The 19,467-nt window shown below is 30.9% G+C and overlaps 1 protein-coding gene across 3 annotated transcripts in view; it reads left to right on the top strand.

Annotated features, from left to right (window-relative positions):
- LOC143044657 (cAMP-dependent protein kinase regulatory subunit) overlaps positions 1 to 15,528 on the top strand; it is a 102,249-nt gene extending 86,721 nt beyond the window's left edge. For all 3 annotated transcript variants that reach the window (XM_076216721.1, XM_076216722.1, XM_076216720.1), the window contains exons 6-11: positions 1,227 to 1,325; positions 3,989 to 4,048; positions 9,901 to 9,961; positions 10,573 to 10,694; positions 11,719 to 11,800; positions 12,229 to 15,528. In XM_076216721.1, coding sequence (XP_076072836.1) covers positions 1,227 to 1,325; positions 3,989 to 4,048; positions 9,901 to 9,961; positions 10,573 to 10,694; positions 11,719 to 11,800; positions 12,229 to 12,401 — 597 coding nt within the window. In that variant the 3' untranslated portion in view covers positions 12,402 to 15,528. The remainder of the gene's footprint in view (positions 1 to 1,226; positions 1,326 to 3,988; positions 4,049 to 9,900; positions 9,962 to 10,572; positions 10,695 to 11,718; positions 11,801 to 12,228) is intronic.
- The last annotated feature ends 3,939 nt before the right edge of the window (positions 15,529 to 19,467 follow it).

Genomic DNA, 19,467 nt, shown 5'->3' with positions numbered 1-19,467 from the left:
TTTTCCCTTTTCATGGTTATTAAATTTTATAATGAAGAGCATTGAAGCCATATTCAATCAAAAGTTGAAAAACATCAATAAAATGATTTTCTGCAGAGTTATGTAAGAAAATAAACCACAAATTGACAGAAAGCGCTAAAGAAATTCAATTTGATAAAAATCTATGTAGAAGGAACATTTTTGATGATTTGTAAAGATTGTTTGAAATATGACAAATTAATTCTGACATCATTTCATTTACTCGAACAACTGTTTTGATGGGCTTATAATTACAAATGAGAAAACTCAGAAAATGATGGTTTGTAAAGTGTTTTTCAAATATCACAATTTTATATCAGACCTAATATTAAGATTGCAACACTGACAGCGCTGATTGGTTTAGTAATTTTGAGGCACACTGTTAGTGTACTTTTTATATGAAAATAAATCAGAAATAACAAACATAGTGGTCGCAAATCATAAGGCGAAGAAATTGAAAAATTGTCAACTAATTATAAATATAGTGGTGCTGTAAAGTACATGTTAATTAAATTTAAAAGACTCCTGTTATGCAATGATTGAGGAACAAATAAGATTATAAAATAATTATAGATAATGAAAGAGAAAATTTTGAAAGCATCATCTTTAAGATTTAATGAATTGTTTTGTTTTGTTTATTCTTTACAAAACACATTATGGGTTGGGTGTTTAATAGGATTTTAATACGTACCAATGTCTTGTTTGTTGGTATAATTAAGCTCAAAGGACAGTTTTCATTTCCTTGGTTTGATGAATTCCAAAGAATCTTTGCATAAGCTTTGCCGCTAAGTGTAGCTTATGAAGCTGTGCAAGGCAAAATGCTAGTCTGTTCAACATAAAAACCCCTTTTTGTGTTTCATTGATATATAAATACAAGGCGAAATGAGCATATGTCAAAGAGACAGCAAAAAAATTAATTAAAAAAAAAAATGACACAAGAAACCAGAAGACGATCAGAAGTCTTCCTCAACTTTACAGGTCCATACAACATATCAAGGAGTCTAATAGTCATGTGAATGAATTAAACAGAAACTGTTAGACAGATCATCATGTACATCCTTATTTCCCTAACCTGAATCTGCCACTATTGTCAAACATTATAAGTAACAGGTCCCATAAGGGGTTGATAATCATCCAGCAATATTGCAATTGATAAAATTGATATGTGATGATGCTTGTTTAGATATATGTTTTTTTTCTGCTTTCAGATATTTGTGAATGGAGTTCATGTGACAACCATTAGTGAGGGTGGTAGTTTTGGAGAGCTGGCTCTTATTTATGGAACACCTAGAGCAGCAACAGTCAAGGTAAATGTAATTTACCATATGATTAAAGAACAAGTTTAATATATATGTTTTGTACAATGTAAACTGATTTAGTGTGCAATATGTCTTAAAATGTACTGTCATTAAAAAGTTATCCTAATATAACCTTTGTATACAAAGATTGCTTCATGAGAAGTTAGCCACTTGACTTTCTAAATATATTTTTAGTGTGGGATTAAACAGGCAAGTAGAGTGTCATTTCATAGAAAAGTTAACCAGGTTTATGTATCATATTCACCAATAATCATGATAATAAAATATCAACACATTAAAACTCTTAAATGTAATGAATTTCAAGCACTGTTTAACAAGGTCAAATGTCAAGGCCAATTAATTTTTTTGACAGGACATGCTCTGTTTTTTTCTAGAAAATGCTACAAATGCAAAAGAGAAAAAAAAATAATACATATAAATTGATAATGGTATGCATGTAACATTTTATAAGGAAATGAAATAACACCATGAAATGCAACAGAAACACCTACATACATTTCAAAACATTGTCAATATCTGTCAACAAACATTTAAAGAAATATTTACATTCTAAGGTGACATGTACCTCAACATTTCATTTTATTTTGTTGCATTGATAAAATTTTGTTTCCGTCTTTACATAACAACATCCGCTTTTCTGTGCCTGAGGGCTTTGTTTGTTTTCAATATAAAAGATTGTAATATCCGCCCTTGCCTTTATCAAACAGTGTGAAAAGGACATGAAATTGATCAGGGTTATTATGAAATTTACATTTCTAATAGAATGATTATGTCATTGTAAAACATATAATGTTTGCCTTCAAGGACAAACTGACATTTTCTGTAGCATCTTCATGTGGAGTTTGATACGTTTTTTTGCTTGTATAAAACAAGGTTGATATGTTTGTTTTTTACGTTTTAGAAGAAACAAGGTTACCTGTGGGAAAAAAAATCATTTTCTATGTTATCCGACAGAACAACATAGGTTTATGAAATAACCTTCATCAACTAGTTCATAAACAAAAGTTTGAAAATAAAAATCAAAAGCATAAAATTTTTGACAGCAAAAAAAAAAAAAAAAACCCAAAAGGGGCCAAAGAAGAAAAGCCTTAAGTATAAGGTCAACTTTGCCTATGGCTGTTACAACTTTAACAATATACAATTACATACTTTTATGAAATGGAATTTCAATATTTAACAAAGATTCTCAGTGCAAATAATTATACCCCCGCTTTAAAAAAGGGGGGGTATACTGTTTTACCTCTGTCTGTCCGTCAGTCCGTCCGTCAGTCCGTCAGTCCGTCAGTCCGTCCGTCAGTCAGTCCGTCCCATGAAACTTTCGTCACATTTTTCTCAGGAACTACACATCCACCCTTTCTGTAATTTGGTATCAACATTTATATATGTTAGCCATACTGTGTGATGCGTTTTCAGATTCATCACTTGACAACTTCCTGTTTACCGAACACTTGTATGATTTTACACATAATAGCCAAGTTGAAAATTTTCGTCACATTTTTCTCAGGAACTACACATCCACCCTTTCTGTAATTTGGTATCAACATTTATATATGTTAGCCATACCGTGTGATGCGTTTTCAGATTCATCACTTGACAACTTCCTGTTTACCGAACACTTGTATGATTTTACACATGATAGCCAAGTTGAAAATTTTCGTCACATTTTTCTCAGCAACTACAATACAAGGATTTCTGAAATTTGGTTTCAGGATTTATATAAGTCAGCTATACCGTGTGATGCGTTTTCAGATTCATCACTCGACAACTTCCTGTTTACCGAACACTTGTATGATTTTACACATGATAGCCAAGTTGAAAATTTTCGTCACATTTTTCTCAGGAACTACAATACAAGGATTTCTGAAATTTGGTTTCAGGATTTATATAAGTCAGCTATACCGTGTGATGCGTTTTCAGATTCATCACTTGACAACTTCCTGTTTACCGAACAATTGCATATTTTTACACTATTAATATTATCCACTTGCGGCGGGGGTATCATCAGTGAGCAGTAGCTCGCAGTTTCACTTGTTACGTGCTGCAAAACATATTAACCAAAATAAGGCCTTTTAATCTATTTAAGGAATGACTGTAATATTTTTTTCTGTCTATGAAGAAATAACATAAAAAATGTGGTGCACACTGAATAACGCGCGTAGCGGGTTATTTAACAGTGTGCACCACATTTTTTATGTTATTTCGAATAGACAGAAAAAATATTACAGTCATTTCTTATAATTTAATTCTAAATTCCATTTTAAACCGTAGAAAACCATGAAAAAACGTTGATGACGTCATGGTCACATGACTAAATTATGTCTATGGGCTCATAACAAAATAACGTCAGCCAATCAGAAGACGCGTTACATCCAAATTAAATTATTGGTTTGTAATAGGAATATGTGTACTTACTTTTGATTAGTTCCCCTTGTCTATATGTATTCGTGGGTAATCTTTACTCTCCATGGATAGACTAGTTATTGTTTTAGTTCATAAATGAAAAAAGACTGTTTTCAACTGATATACATTTCTTTATTTATTTTTATTATTATGAAAAACAAAATTTTGATGTTTGTTTGCATTAAGATATAAAGTCTTCAATATTATTATGGACAAATATTTTTACTGAAGATATATTTATATTTTAACAGGCAAAAGGTGATGTAAAATTATGGGGCATTGACAGAGACAGTTACAGAAGAATACTTATGGTATGTAGTCACTTTTTGTTAATTACTCTTAAAATATGACATGCGATATATCCTAACAATAGCTTCTAATACCAAGTTTTCAATATCTTCAATAGGGAAATATTTTTTGTGGGAATAGAAATAACCATTAAGGAATTTAATAGAATTTCGAAAATCCCATATCTTTTGAAAATCTTAAATGAGATCGCGAATTTAGTTTAATGGTAAACTAGGTAATTTCCATGCAGATAATCTGTGCAAAGGGCAACCAACTCTTGGAAATATCAAATGATGAAACCATAAAAGTAGTCATTTTAAGAGTACGCTAAACAGTGTGTTTTTCAAGCATTCAATTCATCATGATGAAGTTAGCATATTATGCCTTTAAAGGGTAATATGAAAAACATCCCATTTATTAACAAAGCTTCTGTATAAAACACTCTTGCTCCTGATAGATTCAATATTCTTTTCCTTTACTCTTAGGTTTGACTATATTTAACTATCTATAGATTTGACTGTATTATTCAGTAACTTTTTAAAGATTTGACTATTATTTAGTAACTATATAAAGGTTTGACAGTATTATACAGTAACTATTTATATCTTAATGATAAGAAGTACTATCCTTCATCAGTCATATTATATTGACTTCATTTCACCTTGGTCAGAAGTCTTTACAATTTCCATAATTATAACAATATCGGAATTCTATCATTGTAATTAAATCACAGGAAACCACTGCTATTAAAAAACAACTTGTGTAATTAGGGACAACATTAATGACAAAATATCATTAACATATCTTACCAGATAAATACAGTGAAACCTTTTTTTTTAATTATCATTTAGATATCTTACCTGATAAATAAAGACTTCAAATACAGTGAAACCTTTTTTTAAATGATTAAACAGTGCACAAACCTACATAAAACGAACTGTTGACTATCAGTACATACTTATAAATACTACAAAACCTCTCCCCTTTCTTCTCTGCAAACAAAGTTATGGGTGTAGTATAGGAATTAGTAGGTCTGTCAATCTGGATCAACTTTTTTAACCTTTGTTGATTTTCACTTGAATCTTTGATAATGTTTTTTATTCTGTCTAGTTTATCCTGAATTATGCCCCTTTCACATAGAAACTTTTACCCTTTGTAGAACCAGCCTTAGAAAAATACATTATCAGTGAAGCATCTTGAGATTAAAGCAGAATTTAAGAATAAGCATTATACTATCTCCTGGGGAAAAAAAATATTGATGAAAATGATTTAATTTGAATTTCAGGATCTTGCAACATCCTTAAAACAGTTTTGAGTTCTTAAATTGAGCAAAAACACAATATGTCAAATCTAATTACTTGTAAATAATTAAAGTGTTTTTCATTTCTTCTATGATGTAAAATTTGGTTAATGTTGATTATGTTTTATTGGTACTCCAAGGACTATTCGAATCAATTAGATAAAAGTTACGATAGCTTAACATCTTATTGATTAAGCCATCACCACAGACGCTGGATCAATGGATCTAGTACATTAAACTCGGAAACTGCTATCTCAGAGTTCTTCTTCATTATTTATCTCCACTTGACGTTGAAATGTAGTTTGACATGTCTTGATTTTATTATTTGGCTAAGCAGACGACAATAACATTACTGAAAGAATAAGAGATTAGGCATTCATTTATATGCATAGGATTTGATAGGAAGGAGTGTAAAGTGTAGATTTATAGTTAAAGAGGTAACAAGATGTGACAGTGAAGTGTAGATTACAGTTCATATGGGGTAACAAGGAAACACTGTTTTTGTTTGACTAGTAAATAAAAGTTCTCTGGAGAGAAAGAGTTGTTTGTTGCTGGTCCACATGTAAACGTTGTTAAAGTCAAACACAAAAAAATAAAAAGCAAATATTTGATCTATTTCTTTATGGCATCATAATAAAATGATGAAAGTAAAAGTAAAGTATTATGCATTCCGCTGATTACACATGTATTATGACCATGTCTGTCACTAATAACACAATAAATTGATGGTCTTTTAACAAAGTAGCAGTTCTTTTCTATTTTAATTAGGGAAACATCTAATTCTTTTCAGTATTGGCATCTCTCATATGACATCGTAATGTTTGCTACAAAAGTCACTTTTTAGAATAAAGATGAAATAGAGACTATTTCAAAACATCTTTATTCTAAAAAGTGACTTTTGCACTCTAAGTGAAACTGACTTATAAACATATAAATGAGACCTAACTCAAGAAGAAAACATCTTGTGACCTAACTTTAGCAGAAACATCTTGCCAACTCAATGAAAAATCCAAAATATTAAAACTATACATCTCAAAGTTGAACTTCTATGCGAAACATAGGTGTTTTGGTATACAATTAGAACATGCATGGTTTTCGTTTGTTTATGTGTTACATTCATTTATTTACATAAATAAGGCCGTTAGTTTTCTCGTTTGAATTGTTTTACATTGTCTTATCGGGGCCTGTTATAGCTGACTATGCGGTATGGGCTTTGCTCATTGTTGAAGGCTGTACGGTGACCTATAGTTGTTAATGTTGTTAATGTCTGTGTCATTTTGGTCTATTGTAGATAGTTGTCTCATTGGCAATCATACCACATCTTTTTTATATTGGGTGCTAGAAGCTGGAATAATAAAAAAATGTTTGGGAAAGTTATTGCATTAATGGATCGAGTTTATTGGTCTTTTTTGTACAACATGAGAAATTTTCTTTAGATAACAAAAAAAAAAGTATTGAAGAAAATGTCTAAATTATTCAAAAGATTGATTGCACTAAAATGTCGATGTTTAGGACAAAGCAAGCCTTTAATTATTAGTTGATTATATCTGAAGCTAGCCGGAGATCGGTTTCTTGATAAAAACTGGCATTAATGTCAGAAAGCATAGTACTGATTGCCCCACATACTATTGTTTAAGAATTGGTAGTTTTGTAATCGGTAAATTGATTACAGATTTGTATATAACGCTGGAATGGTTTTCCTGTCTCCTTAAGTCAGCCCTAATTAACAAGTAAATTGTCATCTATCTTGTATATTTTATTCTGTTGGGAACAATTATGCAGATGACAGAATATTCAGACTTTAGTAGCAAGGCAAAAAATACAATTCTTTCTTAGGGTGTGTTTATCTGCAGTTACTCTTGAGATTTAATAGATCCAGGATTTTTTTTTTACTGGTAGGGATCCCTTGAGAAAGTTGCTTGCATATATATATATTAAGAAGAGGTGTCAATACTTTGTATATCTTTATATAATGGTGTTTTTTTTCAGTTTATTGAAATTTGTGTATCATTTACTTATGCTCTATTGGGACTTAGATTTGTCTAGAACACTGATAGGGTGATTTAAAGTGGCTAAAATATCTGAAGATGTACTTAAAAAATGAAATCAAAGAGTTATACAAGAGGAGAAAGGACCTCAGTTAGCTCTTAAAATAAAAGTATTTCTAGGAATAGTATCAAATTTACACCTCTTGCATCAAATAAATGACTGAAATCTTAAATGGTTTTCATAGAGACTAATTTCATATTTTTAGCATTTGTCATTTTGAATTTCTTTAAAATTGTTGACTGTCGTATTCAAAAAGAGAGAAATGCTGTTTCTGGAGGCAACAACAATGTATTACTTTGTGATTAGGTCTAGTTAAGGTGAACAACTAATGGTAAGTCAATGATATTTGGTATGCAGTTGTTTAGGCATTTTCACATTTCAGTTCCATGGGGTTAATTTGTCCCAGCCCTGCATTCAGTCATTGTCTATTGTCTTTGAAACTTTGCTTAGTTTACATGTATAAGTTTGTGATGATGTCAATTTATGGGGAACCTCTATAGTAGTAGATCAATAATATTTGGTATGCAGGTGTATAAACATTGGAATTTCCATGGAGATTATTTGGCCAAGCCCCCTCTGTGAGTCATGGTCTATTGTCTTTGAAAATTTAACAATTTTAAACACAAAATCCAGAGTTATTGATGTTTTGTTGACCAGGATATAAAAGGTCCCTTGTCAGATTTATTATATTAATAACAGGTCTGGAAAGGGGAAGGTTTAGATTGTAATTGATTCAGAATTGATATAAGTATTGGCGACAATTTGTAGTCAGAGGATAAATCTATGTGACAAATAAATCTAATAACCCTTACACTGATTTGGCAAGGGAATTTACTCTTCACTGGATATTAGAAGACTGAAACTAAATATTCTGTCTATCACAGAATGACAAATGAACAAACTTTGTGATAGATTATAAGTATTACTGTTTTAATTGACCGGTGCTTTTCATGCAATCTAGCATTGCAACCAGATGAAAACTAATTTTTCCACTTCAGTTGGTTTCACTTCTAGTACAAATTAAACATGGATTTGTTACAATTGACATTTTTAGTGAAAATTCTTAATAGCGCTGTTAAAGGGTTAAAACATGAACAAGCATTTGCCTAACAGCATGAAATGAATAGGAGCAATTGATTTTTATACTGAAATCAGAAAAGAGACTTCTGGTAGAATTGATAAGATAATGACGTTTGACAAAGGAAGGTTTATTAAATTGAAGCATTAAGTGGTAGATGGAAACATAATGACTGAATATTCAGGTTGGATCGTGGACGTGTAATGTTATGTTGTCAATATGTGTTAATGAATCAAGGTATTTTTTGGCAAATAGATTTTAAAGTACAATTTAGTATGGGTTAGGGTTAAAAAATAATTACTCAGTACTAGTGTACAAAATAGATACTCCAGACACCAAATCCTCTATTTTGACTGGTTGAATTCTGAGTCTGAGTATGACATTGTACTCTTACATTTTTTTATGGATGCAAGTACTGATACTGATGTCCAAATTAAAAGTGATTGATAAGTTGTCTTTTATCTATTTATAATTGTTATTTAAGGCAGTTTTGATAAAGAATTTGTGAAATTTAATGTGTCACCTGACAGTGATGCTTTAGTGACACATACATATAACTTGTGTTATCTTGCACCGTGTTATTGACTTGACAGAAATCAACACACACTTAGACACATTGTTCCCAACATAAAATATTGCACCTGCTTTTTTTAAATTTTGATCTTAGTGGGTTTTGTGGTTTCCCATACCATAACTTGGACTACTTAACAACTCAAAAAAACAAACAACTGAAATCACAATCTCATTTTATCTTTAAAAAATGATGAAAAATGAAACTGCAAAACTCTCAGACATTTTGACAAGGAATTTAAGATTTCTTGACAGAAAATAGTTTTTCTGATGATTAATATATTTCAATTTGTTGTAAAAACATCATTTCTATGTCTTGAAAATATATTGTTTAGAGTGTTGGTATATAATTTTATTTGTCAAAGGGAGATAATCTAAATTATATTTTTTTGTTATTTATTACAATTTTTTTGCTATTTATTACAATCAATAATATTTAATATTGGAAAGCATTTCCTTAAGTTTAACTGTAGCTTTGAGCATTCTATTATTGAGAACTCATTAACTACTTAAAATCAGTAATATAATCATACAATGTTATTAGAAAATATTTCTCAAAGTATCACCAAAAGAGTGAACTTCTGATATATAGTGATTTATTTTGGATTATTTATAATTTTTTGTATGTTAACTTATCCATCAAAACTGTTTTTCTTCAATATTATTTGATATCACACATTTCAGTGATATCTGCAATATTTAAGATAGGGATTTTGGAGTTACAGAAAATATTGGTACAAAGAGAGGTAACTCAAATTTGATGTTGCAGATTTGAACCAGGTTTGCCAGTAAGTTATCTTTGTACATGTTAGCAATTCAGGTATTGATTTATAAAACGATTGCTTCACTTGGTTTAATTTGTCTCGTTTTCTTTTCAGGGAAGTACAATACGAAAGAGAAAAATGTATGAAGAATTCCTTTGTAAAGTTTCTATATTGGGTAAGAGTATCTATATTATTTCTCATCCTTTATATTACATGCTTTTAAAAAGACAAAACTTAAATCTATTTTGAAGAACCAATTTAAAGCAACCTGTTTAACCCACAGAAGAGATTACAATTAACAACATTGTCATATTTGTGGATTCACAAATTCGAGGTTCTCCTGAACATGCATGCAAATAATTGTCACTGGACAGTAATCATGCAAATATTTGTCACTGGACAGTAATCATGCAAATATTTGTCACTGGACATTAATCATACAACAAACAATGAATCAAATTCAAGATTACTTAAAAAATATTTTTGTATAGCTGAGGTGCAATTGGTTGTAAAAATGACTTTGCCCTTGTAACAATCTTTCTTTAATATTGATGTGATATAATAAAAGTAGTACTTGATATTTTCATAAATCATTGACTGTTATACTCAATTTACCTGTTTTATGTGAAATTTTTGTAATATATTAGCATTTTGTACCAGAAGTTGATTTTAAACTGTAGGTATCATAATCGCTTCATTATCAAATTGAAGTGTTCCATGAAACTTCTAGCATTGTCTATTGAATTGACATAACAAACATTAAAAAAGGAGTGATTTTTTAAACAGAAAATCTTGACAAATGGGAGAGACTAACAGTAGCAGATGCCTTAGAACCAGTACAATTTGAAGACGGAGAGGAAATAGTTAGGCAAGGGGAACCAGGAGAAGATTTCTTTATCATTGCTGAGGTAAGGATAAGATAGTTAGGCATGGGAAACCAGGGGAAGATTTCTTACTCATTGCTGAGGTAAGGGGAAAACAGTTAGGCAATGGGAACCAGGAGATTTCTTAATCATTGCTGAGGTAAGGGGAAAATGGTCATGCATTAGGGACCAGGATTTATCATTCTAAATGTATGGAAAATAAGTTTGTGAATTTAGATTTGATATTGTAGATGTAAACAAAAATTTAACATTATTGGAAACAAAAATGTAAGCTGTTTTAGTGTGTATAAATTTCAAGACAGCAGTTATTGCTGAATTCATCTTCTGAACGGATGTTGTTTTTAATGAACAAAAAATGAAATAAAAGAAAGATTACAAGATTGTTATAAATGAAATTGTTTTATATTTAAATTTTTGTTATTCCCTCTGTCCCACTTCAGGTTTAAAGTGTTTGGTCAAGGTAGTTTTTGATGAAGTTGGAGTCCAATAAACTTGAAACTTAGTACACATAGGTATAGGAAGATATGGTATGAGTGCCAATGAGACAACTCTCAATCCAAATAACAATTTATAAAAGTTAACAATTATAGGTCAAAGTATGGCCTTCAACACGGAGCCTTGGTTCACACCGAACAACAAGCTATAAAGGGCCCCAAAATTACAAGTGTAAAACCATTCAAACGGGAAAACCAACAGTCTAATCTATATAAAAAAACGAGAAACGAGAATCATGTATAAATTACATAAACAAGAGAACTACTGTACATCAGATTCCTGTTCCCTATGATATGATCTTTCTAATTTTAATGCCAAATTAGAGTTTTTACCCCATTTTCACGGTCCACTGAACATAGAAAATGATAGTGCGGATTTGGCATCCATGTACTATGGACACATTCTTGTTTCTCATGTTTTTTTATGGGTTAGCAACTAGTGATGATTTACTAATATCAATTAAAGCAGATCGATGTAGTGCAGTGTCTATGGGACAGCTATCTGAATAATATGATTGTGTAATTTACTATATACATTGTTGTTTTTTCGACAGGGTCAAGCTTCCGTTTTACAGAGAAAGTCAGATGATGAGGAACCAATAGAAGTAGGAAGATTAGGAGTCTCAGATTACTTTGGTGAGTTACAGATAACAAAACATTCTAATGATTCCCCTCACCTGGGATGAAAGTGCAACAGCACAACACAAGAACAAACTGCACAAAACAAAAATCAAAAAAGCATATAAGATAAACAGAAACAAATGACAACCACTTAATTACAGGCTCCTGACTTGGGACAGGCCTTTTTGTGTTACATTCAGTTTGAGTGCTTTAAAAGCAAAATGTTTGGTGCAAGGACCCAGTCACAGAACATTACTTAGAAATATTAAGATTTCAACACTGGCTTTTGTAATAATGAATTAATTGATTAGATATTTATTATATGAAGGTCATATTTCAAAGACGGTTGCTGATTAAGTTTAAGTTTAACACCTGATCTTAACATCCTACCTTTAAGTCAATTTTTAACTTCAATATTTTAATATTATATATTCTATTTGCAGGTGAAATTGCTTTAATATTAGATAGACCCAGAGCTGCGACAGTCATCGCACGAGGCCAATTAAAATGTGTCAAACTAGACCGAGGGCGATTTGAGCGTGTATTAGGGCCTTGTTCGGACATTCTCAAGAGAAACATTTCACAATACAATAGTTTTGTATCATTATCAGTGTAGAACTTACTCAGTTGTATAGATTTTATTTTTTGATATTTTATGGACGCAGATTAAAGTATTTTGCTATTTTCCGCGGATTTCATTTGTGAAATGATCTCAATAAATTCTTCAGGAAGTTTTGTATGAAATGTTTAATTGAATGTTTGAATGGAAGTTAAAATGATAAAAAATCTACTAAAAAAGTGTTATGCCCCTTTTCCATTCCTTTCAAATATGTATATGAAACCCTCAAAATTTGATTAAAATACAGAGAGGATGAATTTTCATGAACACATATTTAGAAACAATTACAAACGAAAGTGAACCAACGCCTGGTGAGTCTGTAGTACATAGAGTCCATAAAGTGGATACACATATTTAAAAAGATAAATAATTCCTATTTTTAGTTTTACTTGACACAAGCTCAAGAGATCTCATAAATCAGGTTCTAAAAATTACACGAATTATTCATAGAGATGAACTAAATATTTTTTTTGTTTCCCATAATTAATAATATGCAAATTACCTTTGTGATGAAAGTTAATTAATATGTTTTATGGTTTGTCTGCAGGTGTTGAGCTTTATACTTTAAAATTCATATTTCCATGAGTTTATTTAAATGAAAATAGCAAAGTACTTTCTATATGTGTTGTTCCAAAGTCGTTAAAATAATTTATTATTAATAAAGCTAGGGCTTAAGACTTGTGATAGGTTAGGCTTCGTTAGAATTGTACAAATTTTACTGTGCTGTACATTGCTTATATAGAAGTTATTGTACAGTATAGTATGTATATGCTATAGCTTTTGGGGTATTTTATTAGGAATTTATCACTCTAACAATATTAAGCATTACGAAAAAAGATTTTTTTCTGAGGTTATGTTATTTAGATAGAGACAGACATGATCTTAATCTTTTTATCTATCTCCTGATAAGGTCTTTAAAAAATTGTAAAATCAAATAAATAAATTTTTCTAGTTACAGTCATGGTCATTAGTTTTAGTACTTATTTTGTATTAAACTTATTATATAATATCCTATGTCTATTCTTGCAAGAAGATTTTTCAAAGGGAAAAGAAATGAATTCAAATTGCTAAAACCAGTTTCTTTGTCAAATGTTAGACGAGCCTGGTTAATAAATGTTGTTTGACAGTGTGGCCTTTTGTTAATATCTTTGAAGATTAGATTTATTGTTTTGTTTTTTCCTGTTTATTTTAAGTTTGTTTTGTTTGCTGACTAAAAAAAATAGTTTATTTTAACATAGATGCTTACACTTTCAATGCTTTTAAATGTTGAGCAGTTGTTCCAAATTAAAATATTGATGTCAACATTGTTTTTTATTTAGAGTATTTGACCTTGACCATTGGAAATTACTTGTATTAAAATAGTAATTATAAGTATTCAGGGGCTGATTCCAAATTTTTGAAAAGGGGAAGGATATTACAAAAATATAATATAAGTACCGGTAATCAGGGGCTGATTCCAAACTTTTGAGAATAAAAGGTGGGTGGGAGTAGGGGATGGGGGTAGGGAACATTAGGTTTGAAATTGATACATTTATTACACTACAGGTTGATGTAAGCCTTCTATGCCTCCCTAAATCTGCCTACAGTTTATAGTCATGGTTGTTTAAAAGAAAAGTTGATTTTGATATTTTGGTTTAAAACTCCTGGGAGCCAATCAATCTAAGCTCAATGTACAAATGTTTATTTATTTTTTATTTATCAAAATTTGTTATTATTGGTATTTTCTGCAGGGCATTTTTTTCTTCTTTTAAGTCCATTTCATTATTACCTCCCTTTCATTGATTTTTTTTTATTATTTTTAACCTTATTTCAAATTATGACTAATTTATTTATAGAATTATTAATCTATTTTCCGATTAACAAACAAATTGATTCTTCCCTAAGTATCTTGGAAAGAATAAATGTCTGAAAAAAAGCCTGAGAATGTTTCCTGTCAATTACCATAATGTACAATGGGAGATAAGCACATTAGTTATAATTTCCAAAGTTTTGCTTGCCACCATTTATCTTGTGTAGTGAAAGGTAAATTATAATAGTTGTCATATTAATACATTCTATATTGGGTTTTTCCTGTTCTATTTATAAATAGCACAAAATACGTAGTTGCAATTGAAATAGGAAAGGTTTATTTTAGAAGTGTTAGATTTTCAGATTTTTTTTTTGTATAATGATTGCAGTTTTATGTTTAATAATAGTGATTTTTTTTTATGTTTAATAAAAATTTAATTTAAATAATAAATTTTCCTTTAAATGTATATTTCATGCAGTACAGCTTGAAGTAAAATTTTATGCATGTTTAAAGATAATTTCTTCCCTTCTCTTTTTATATTGTAGAAACATCTGTTATCACAGGGAAAATTCATTAGTTTTGTCTCTTAAAGATGAATTTTGTTGGGATTAAATTTGATAGATTTTTAGTAGGTAGAGAAAGAAATGTTTTTTCATAATGATTTTTTGGGGGTCTTTGAATACATGGATAGTATCTAGTACAATATTCTCTAAACAGCTTATTTAGTATAGGCCATTTATTTTTTTTGATGAATTTTTAAATTTCCCTTCAACAATTGTATTATATTTGTCAAGCTACCTCTCTGATGTATAAGAAAACATTGGAATGGGTGTCTAAATGTATATCTGGTCATTTATGAGCATACCGGTAACTAAAAAAATCAAAAAGCCTTGCTAAAGTTATTAGTTTCATCACGAGTTACTTCCCTTTCATAACAATTGTTAACAATAAAAAATAATAAATTTCATCCAGTAATTAGATGATTGAAAAGTTTAATACATTTTGATAGATCTGATTTCTAGTTATGTAACATTGTATGCTAGTAAAAATGATATATTCCAAGGAGCAAAAGGAGTTTTAATATACCTCTGTTGTTTAGTGCATGTGTACTTGTCGTCTGCCATTATATGAAATATCTTCAGCTGCTGTATATAAAAACCATGAACTACATTTATTATACATCTTAGGACAGAATTTTACAAATATAATATTTTGATTTTTTGTGAATTTTATGTTTACTAATGAAATGTTTTGTTTTTTTGCTGAAAATAAACTTGTTGATATGAAGCAATATTAAAAAAAAAAAGATATAAATAAAATATTCAGCCATTGCCATTCTGTGTCAAATTTTTGAGCTTAGGATGATAGAGGCTTACAATGACTGATTGATTAATTGTTGGTGTTTAATAGATATAAGAACATATGGTATGAGTGCCAATGAGACGACTCAATCCAAGGCACAATTTATAAAAGTAAACCATTATAAGTCAAAGTACGGTCTTTAACAAAGAGTCTTGGCTGACAACAGCAAGCTTTAAAGGACTTCAAAAATGACTGGTGTTATTGGTGAAGGAAGCCAAAATGAGCCACCAATCTTACGTATGAAAATAGACAATCCTTGTCAAATAAGACCCAGAGTCAAACACACCTGCCATGTGCTGGGCTTGAACTCACATTCTCAGTGTTGACATGCTAGTGATTGCATGTGATGTAACATAGACCACCTGCCCACAGAGTCTTCATGGAATAACTCATGATAAATGCCTGAATATTAATATAAATAAAGAGGTGTGGTTTCATTGTCAAATGTGCCCATCATCCATCAAAGACCAATGGAAAGGGATACCAACAACTAATTATCCCCATACAAATGCAACCTTAAATAATAAGCAAAACTCATCAGCTGTAAAAGGCATTTTAATGACGAAATGTGAGCCAATTCAAAAGAAAAAAGAACACAACCAACTACAAACACTATAGACTAAAGGCTCCTATCTAGGTGTATAAAAAATGTGGCTTTGTTAAGCAAGAAAACTTGTATATGAGTATTAGACTAGCCTAGGACAGTAGTATATCAAAAAAGCACGAGAACAAACTAAGTAATAGTAAGAAAAGGTTTGACTCATCAGCTTGGTATAAAGCAAAACGACTAACACTATAGAAAAATACCAATAGATGCTAAGTATCTATCATATAGTACTCACAGTTGCAGTGAGTTCCAAGCCTTATTTCAACTGTTTAACAAGCATTTTTCAAAGACTAAATATCAATCAGGTTCAGCTAAAACGGCTTCGTAGGGGTTGTATGATGCCAAGGGGTTCCATTTGAAAGTGAAAATGTATAGCTATAGAAATCCTGCGAAGTCTAGTTTATAGGCATATTTCAGAAGAGGTTCACATCTGTAGGTGATCATGATACTCAGCAACATTTTAGACCCTACCAAATATCATTTGTTTCTAGTCTTACGTCAAACATTTCTGTCAAGTCTCAAAACATACACCAAATAAAAAAACCAATAATCACAAGAAATATTTCCCACTAAACAGTCAGTAAAGCTTATAACCACAAGAGATATTTAATACTGGGGATCAATATGCTTATAATCACAAGAAATATTTTACACTGGACAACGAATAACTTATTATCAAGAGAAAAATTGGACACTGACCAGCAAGTCACTAGACAGAAAGTAGCATATGATCACAATGAATGTTTACCACTAAACAGTTAGAAGCTAATGATCACAAGAAATGTTTGCGACTTGATAGAAACTACTAGAACATTTATCAATGGACAGCAGTAGCTTATGATCACAATTATTTTTTTCCACTGAACAGATACAACCTTATGACCACAAGACCACAAGAAATATTTGCGACTTGACAGTGATCAACTTATAACCACAAGATTTATTTACTGCTGTGCAGCAAGTATCTACTGACCACAAGAAATATTAATCACTGGACATAAAGAAGTGAATGCTCACAATACATATTTTACACTGGACAACAAGTAGCTTATTATCAGTAGAAATAGTGGACACTGAGCAGGAAGAACTAATGACCACACGAAATATTTGACCCTAGAAAGTTAGCAGCTCATGAACACGAGAAATAGTTGACAAAAACAGCATGTAGCTAATGAACAGAAGAAATAATTAACACTCGACAATAAGAAGCTGATGAAATATTTGATACTGGACAATCAGTAGCTAATGATCATAAGAAATATTTGATACTGGACAATTAGTAGCTAATGATCATAAGAAATATTTGACACTGCAAAGCAAATCGACTGATGATCACAAAAAATACTTTCCACTGTACAATAAGTAGCTTATGATTATAAAAAAATATTTGCCATTGGAAAGCAAGAATCTAATAATCACAAAATATGTTTGCCAAATGACTGAAAACAAATGATCACACGAAATTTTTGCGATTGGACATACGGCTAATGTTCACAAGAAACATTTCCCACAGGACAGAAATCTAATGATCACAGTGAATGTTTTCCCCTGAACAGTCAGAAGCAAGAAATATTTACCACTGGACAGAAAGCTAATGATCACAAGAAATATTTGCGACTGCAGAGAAAGCTGATGATCACAAGAAACATTTGCGACTGGACAGAAAGCTAGTGATCACAAGAGATATTTGCGACTGGACAGAAAGATAATGACCACAAGAGGTATTTGCGACTGTACAGGAAGCTAATGATTACAAGAAATATTTGCGACTGGACATGAAGCTAATGATCACAAAAATATTTGCCACCCGACAGTGAGAAGCGAATGATCAAAAGAAATATTTGACAGAATGTAGCTTATGCTGACAAGACATATTTGCTACATGACAATGAGATCGAAGCTTAAGATCACAAGAAATATTTGTCACTGGAAAGTCAGTAGCTTATGATCCCAATGAATGTTTCCACTGTTAGAAGCTTATGATCACAATATATATTTACGACTGAACAGAATTTAATGATCACAAGAAATATTTGCTACTGGACATAAAGCTTATGATAAGAAATATTTTCCACAGGACAGAAAGCTAATAATCACAAGAAATATTTGCCATTGGAAGGCAAGAACCTAATGATAACTAAAAATACTTGCCACAGGACAGAAAGCTAAAGATCACCAGAAATATTTGCCATTGGAAAGCAAGAACCTTATGAGCACAAGAAATATTTGCGACTGGACAGAAAGCTACCGATCACAAGAAATATTTGCCACCCAACAGTGAGAAGCGAATGATCAAAAGAAATATTTGACAGAATGTAGCTTATGCTGACAAGACATATTTGCTACATGACAATGAGATCGAAGCTTAAGATCACAAGAAATATTTGTCACTGGAAAGTCAGTAGCTTATGATCCCAATGAATGTTTCCACTGTTAGAAGCTTATGATCACAATATATATTTACGACTGAACAGAATTTAATGATCACAAGAAATATTTGCTACTGGACATAAAGCTTATGATAAGAAATATTTGCCACAGGACAGAAAGCTAATAATCACAAGAAATATTTGCCATTGGAAGGCAAGAACCTAATGATAACTAGAAATACTTGCCACAGGACAGAAAGCTAAAGATCACCAGAAATATTTGCCATTGGAAAGCAAGAACCTTATGAGCACAAGAAATATTTGCGACTGGAAAGAAAGCTACCGATCACAAGAAATATTTGCCACCCAACAGTGAGAAGCGAATGACCAAAAGAAATATTGTCAGTACGTGGTTAATGATCACAAGACATATTCACCACAGGACAGAAATCTTAAATGATTACCAAAAATAGTTGCCCAAGGACAGAAAGCTTAATTTAATGATCACCAGAAATATTTACCACCTACAGTGAGAAGCGAATTGTCACACGAAATATTTGACAGTATGTAGCTTATGCTGACAAGAAATATTTGCCACTTGACAATGGGATGCTTATGCCAACAAAAAATATTTGTCACTGGACAGCAAGTAGCACAATGAACAGTTAATTATAACCACAAGAAATATTAACCGCTGTAAAGTAAGTAGCTACTGACCACACTAAATATTAATCACTGGACATTAAATAGTGAATGATCTTAAGTTAAATGTCATTTGTATGGAATTGCAAAACTTTTTTTTATTTATCAAATTAAGACAAAACTTGATATCATCCATTGGCTTTTAATGCAATCTTACTGAAAAACGAACGGCTTCAAATATGCTTTAAAATTTTATTTCGACTTTGTAGCAACAAGACAAATTGAGAATTTTAG

This window comes from Mytilus galloprovincialis, chromosome 9, assembly GCF_965363235.1.
Source record: "Mytilus galloprovincialis chromosome 9, xbMytGall1.hap1.1, whole genome shotgun sequence".
Lineage (NCBI taxonomy): Eukaryota > Metazoa > Mollusca > Bivalvia > Mytilida > Mytilidae > Mytilus > Mytilus galloprovincialis.
The sequence above is the reverse complement of the archived record's forward strand: the minus strand, read 5'-3'. Positions and strand labels throughout refer to the sequence as shown.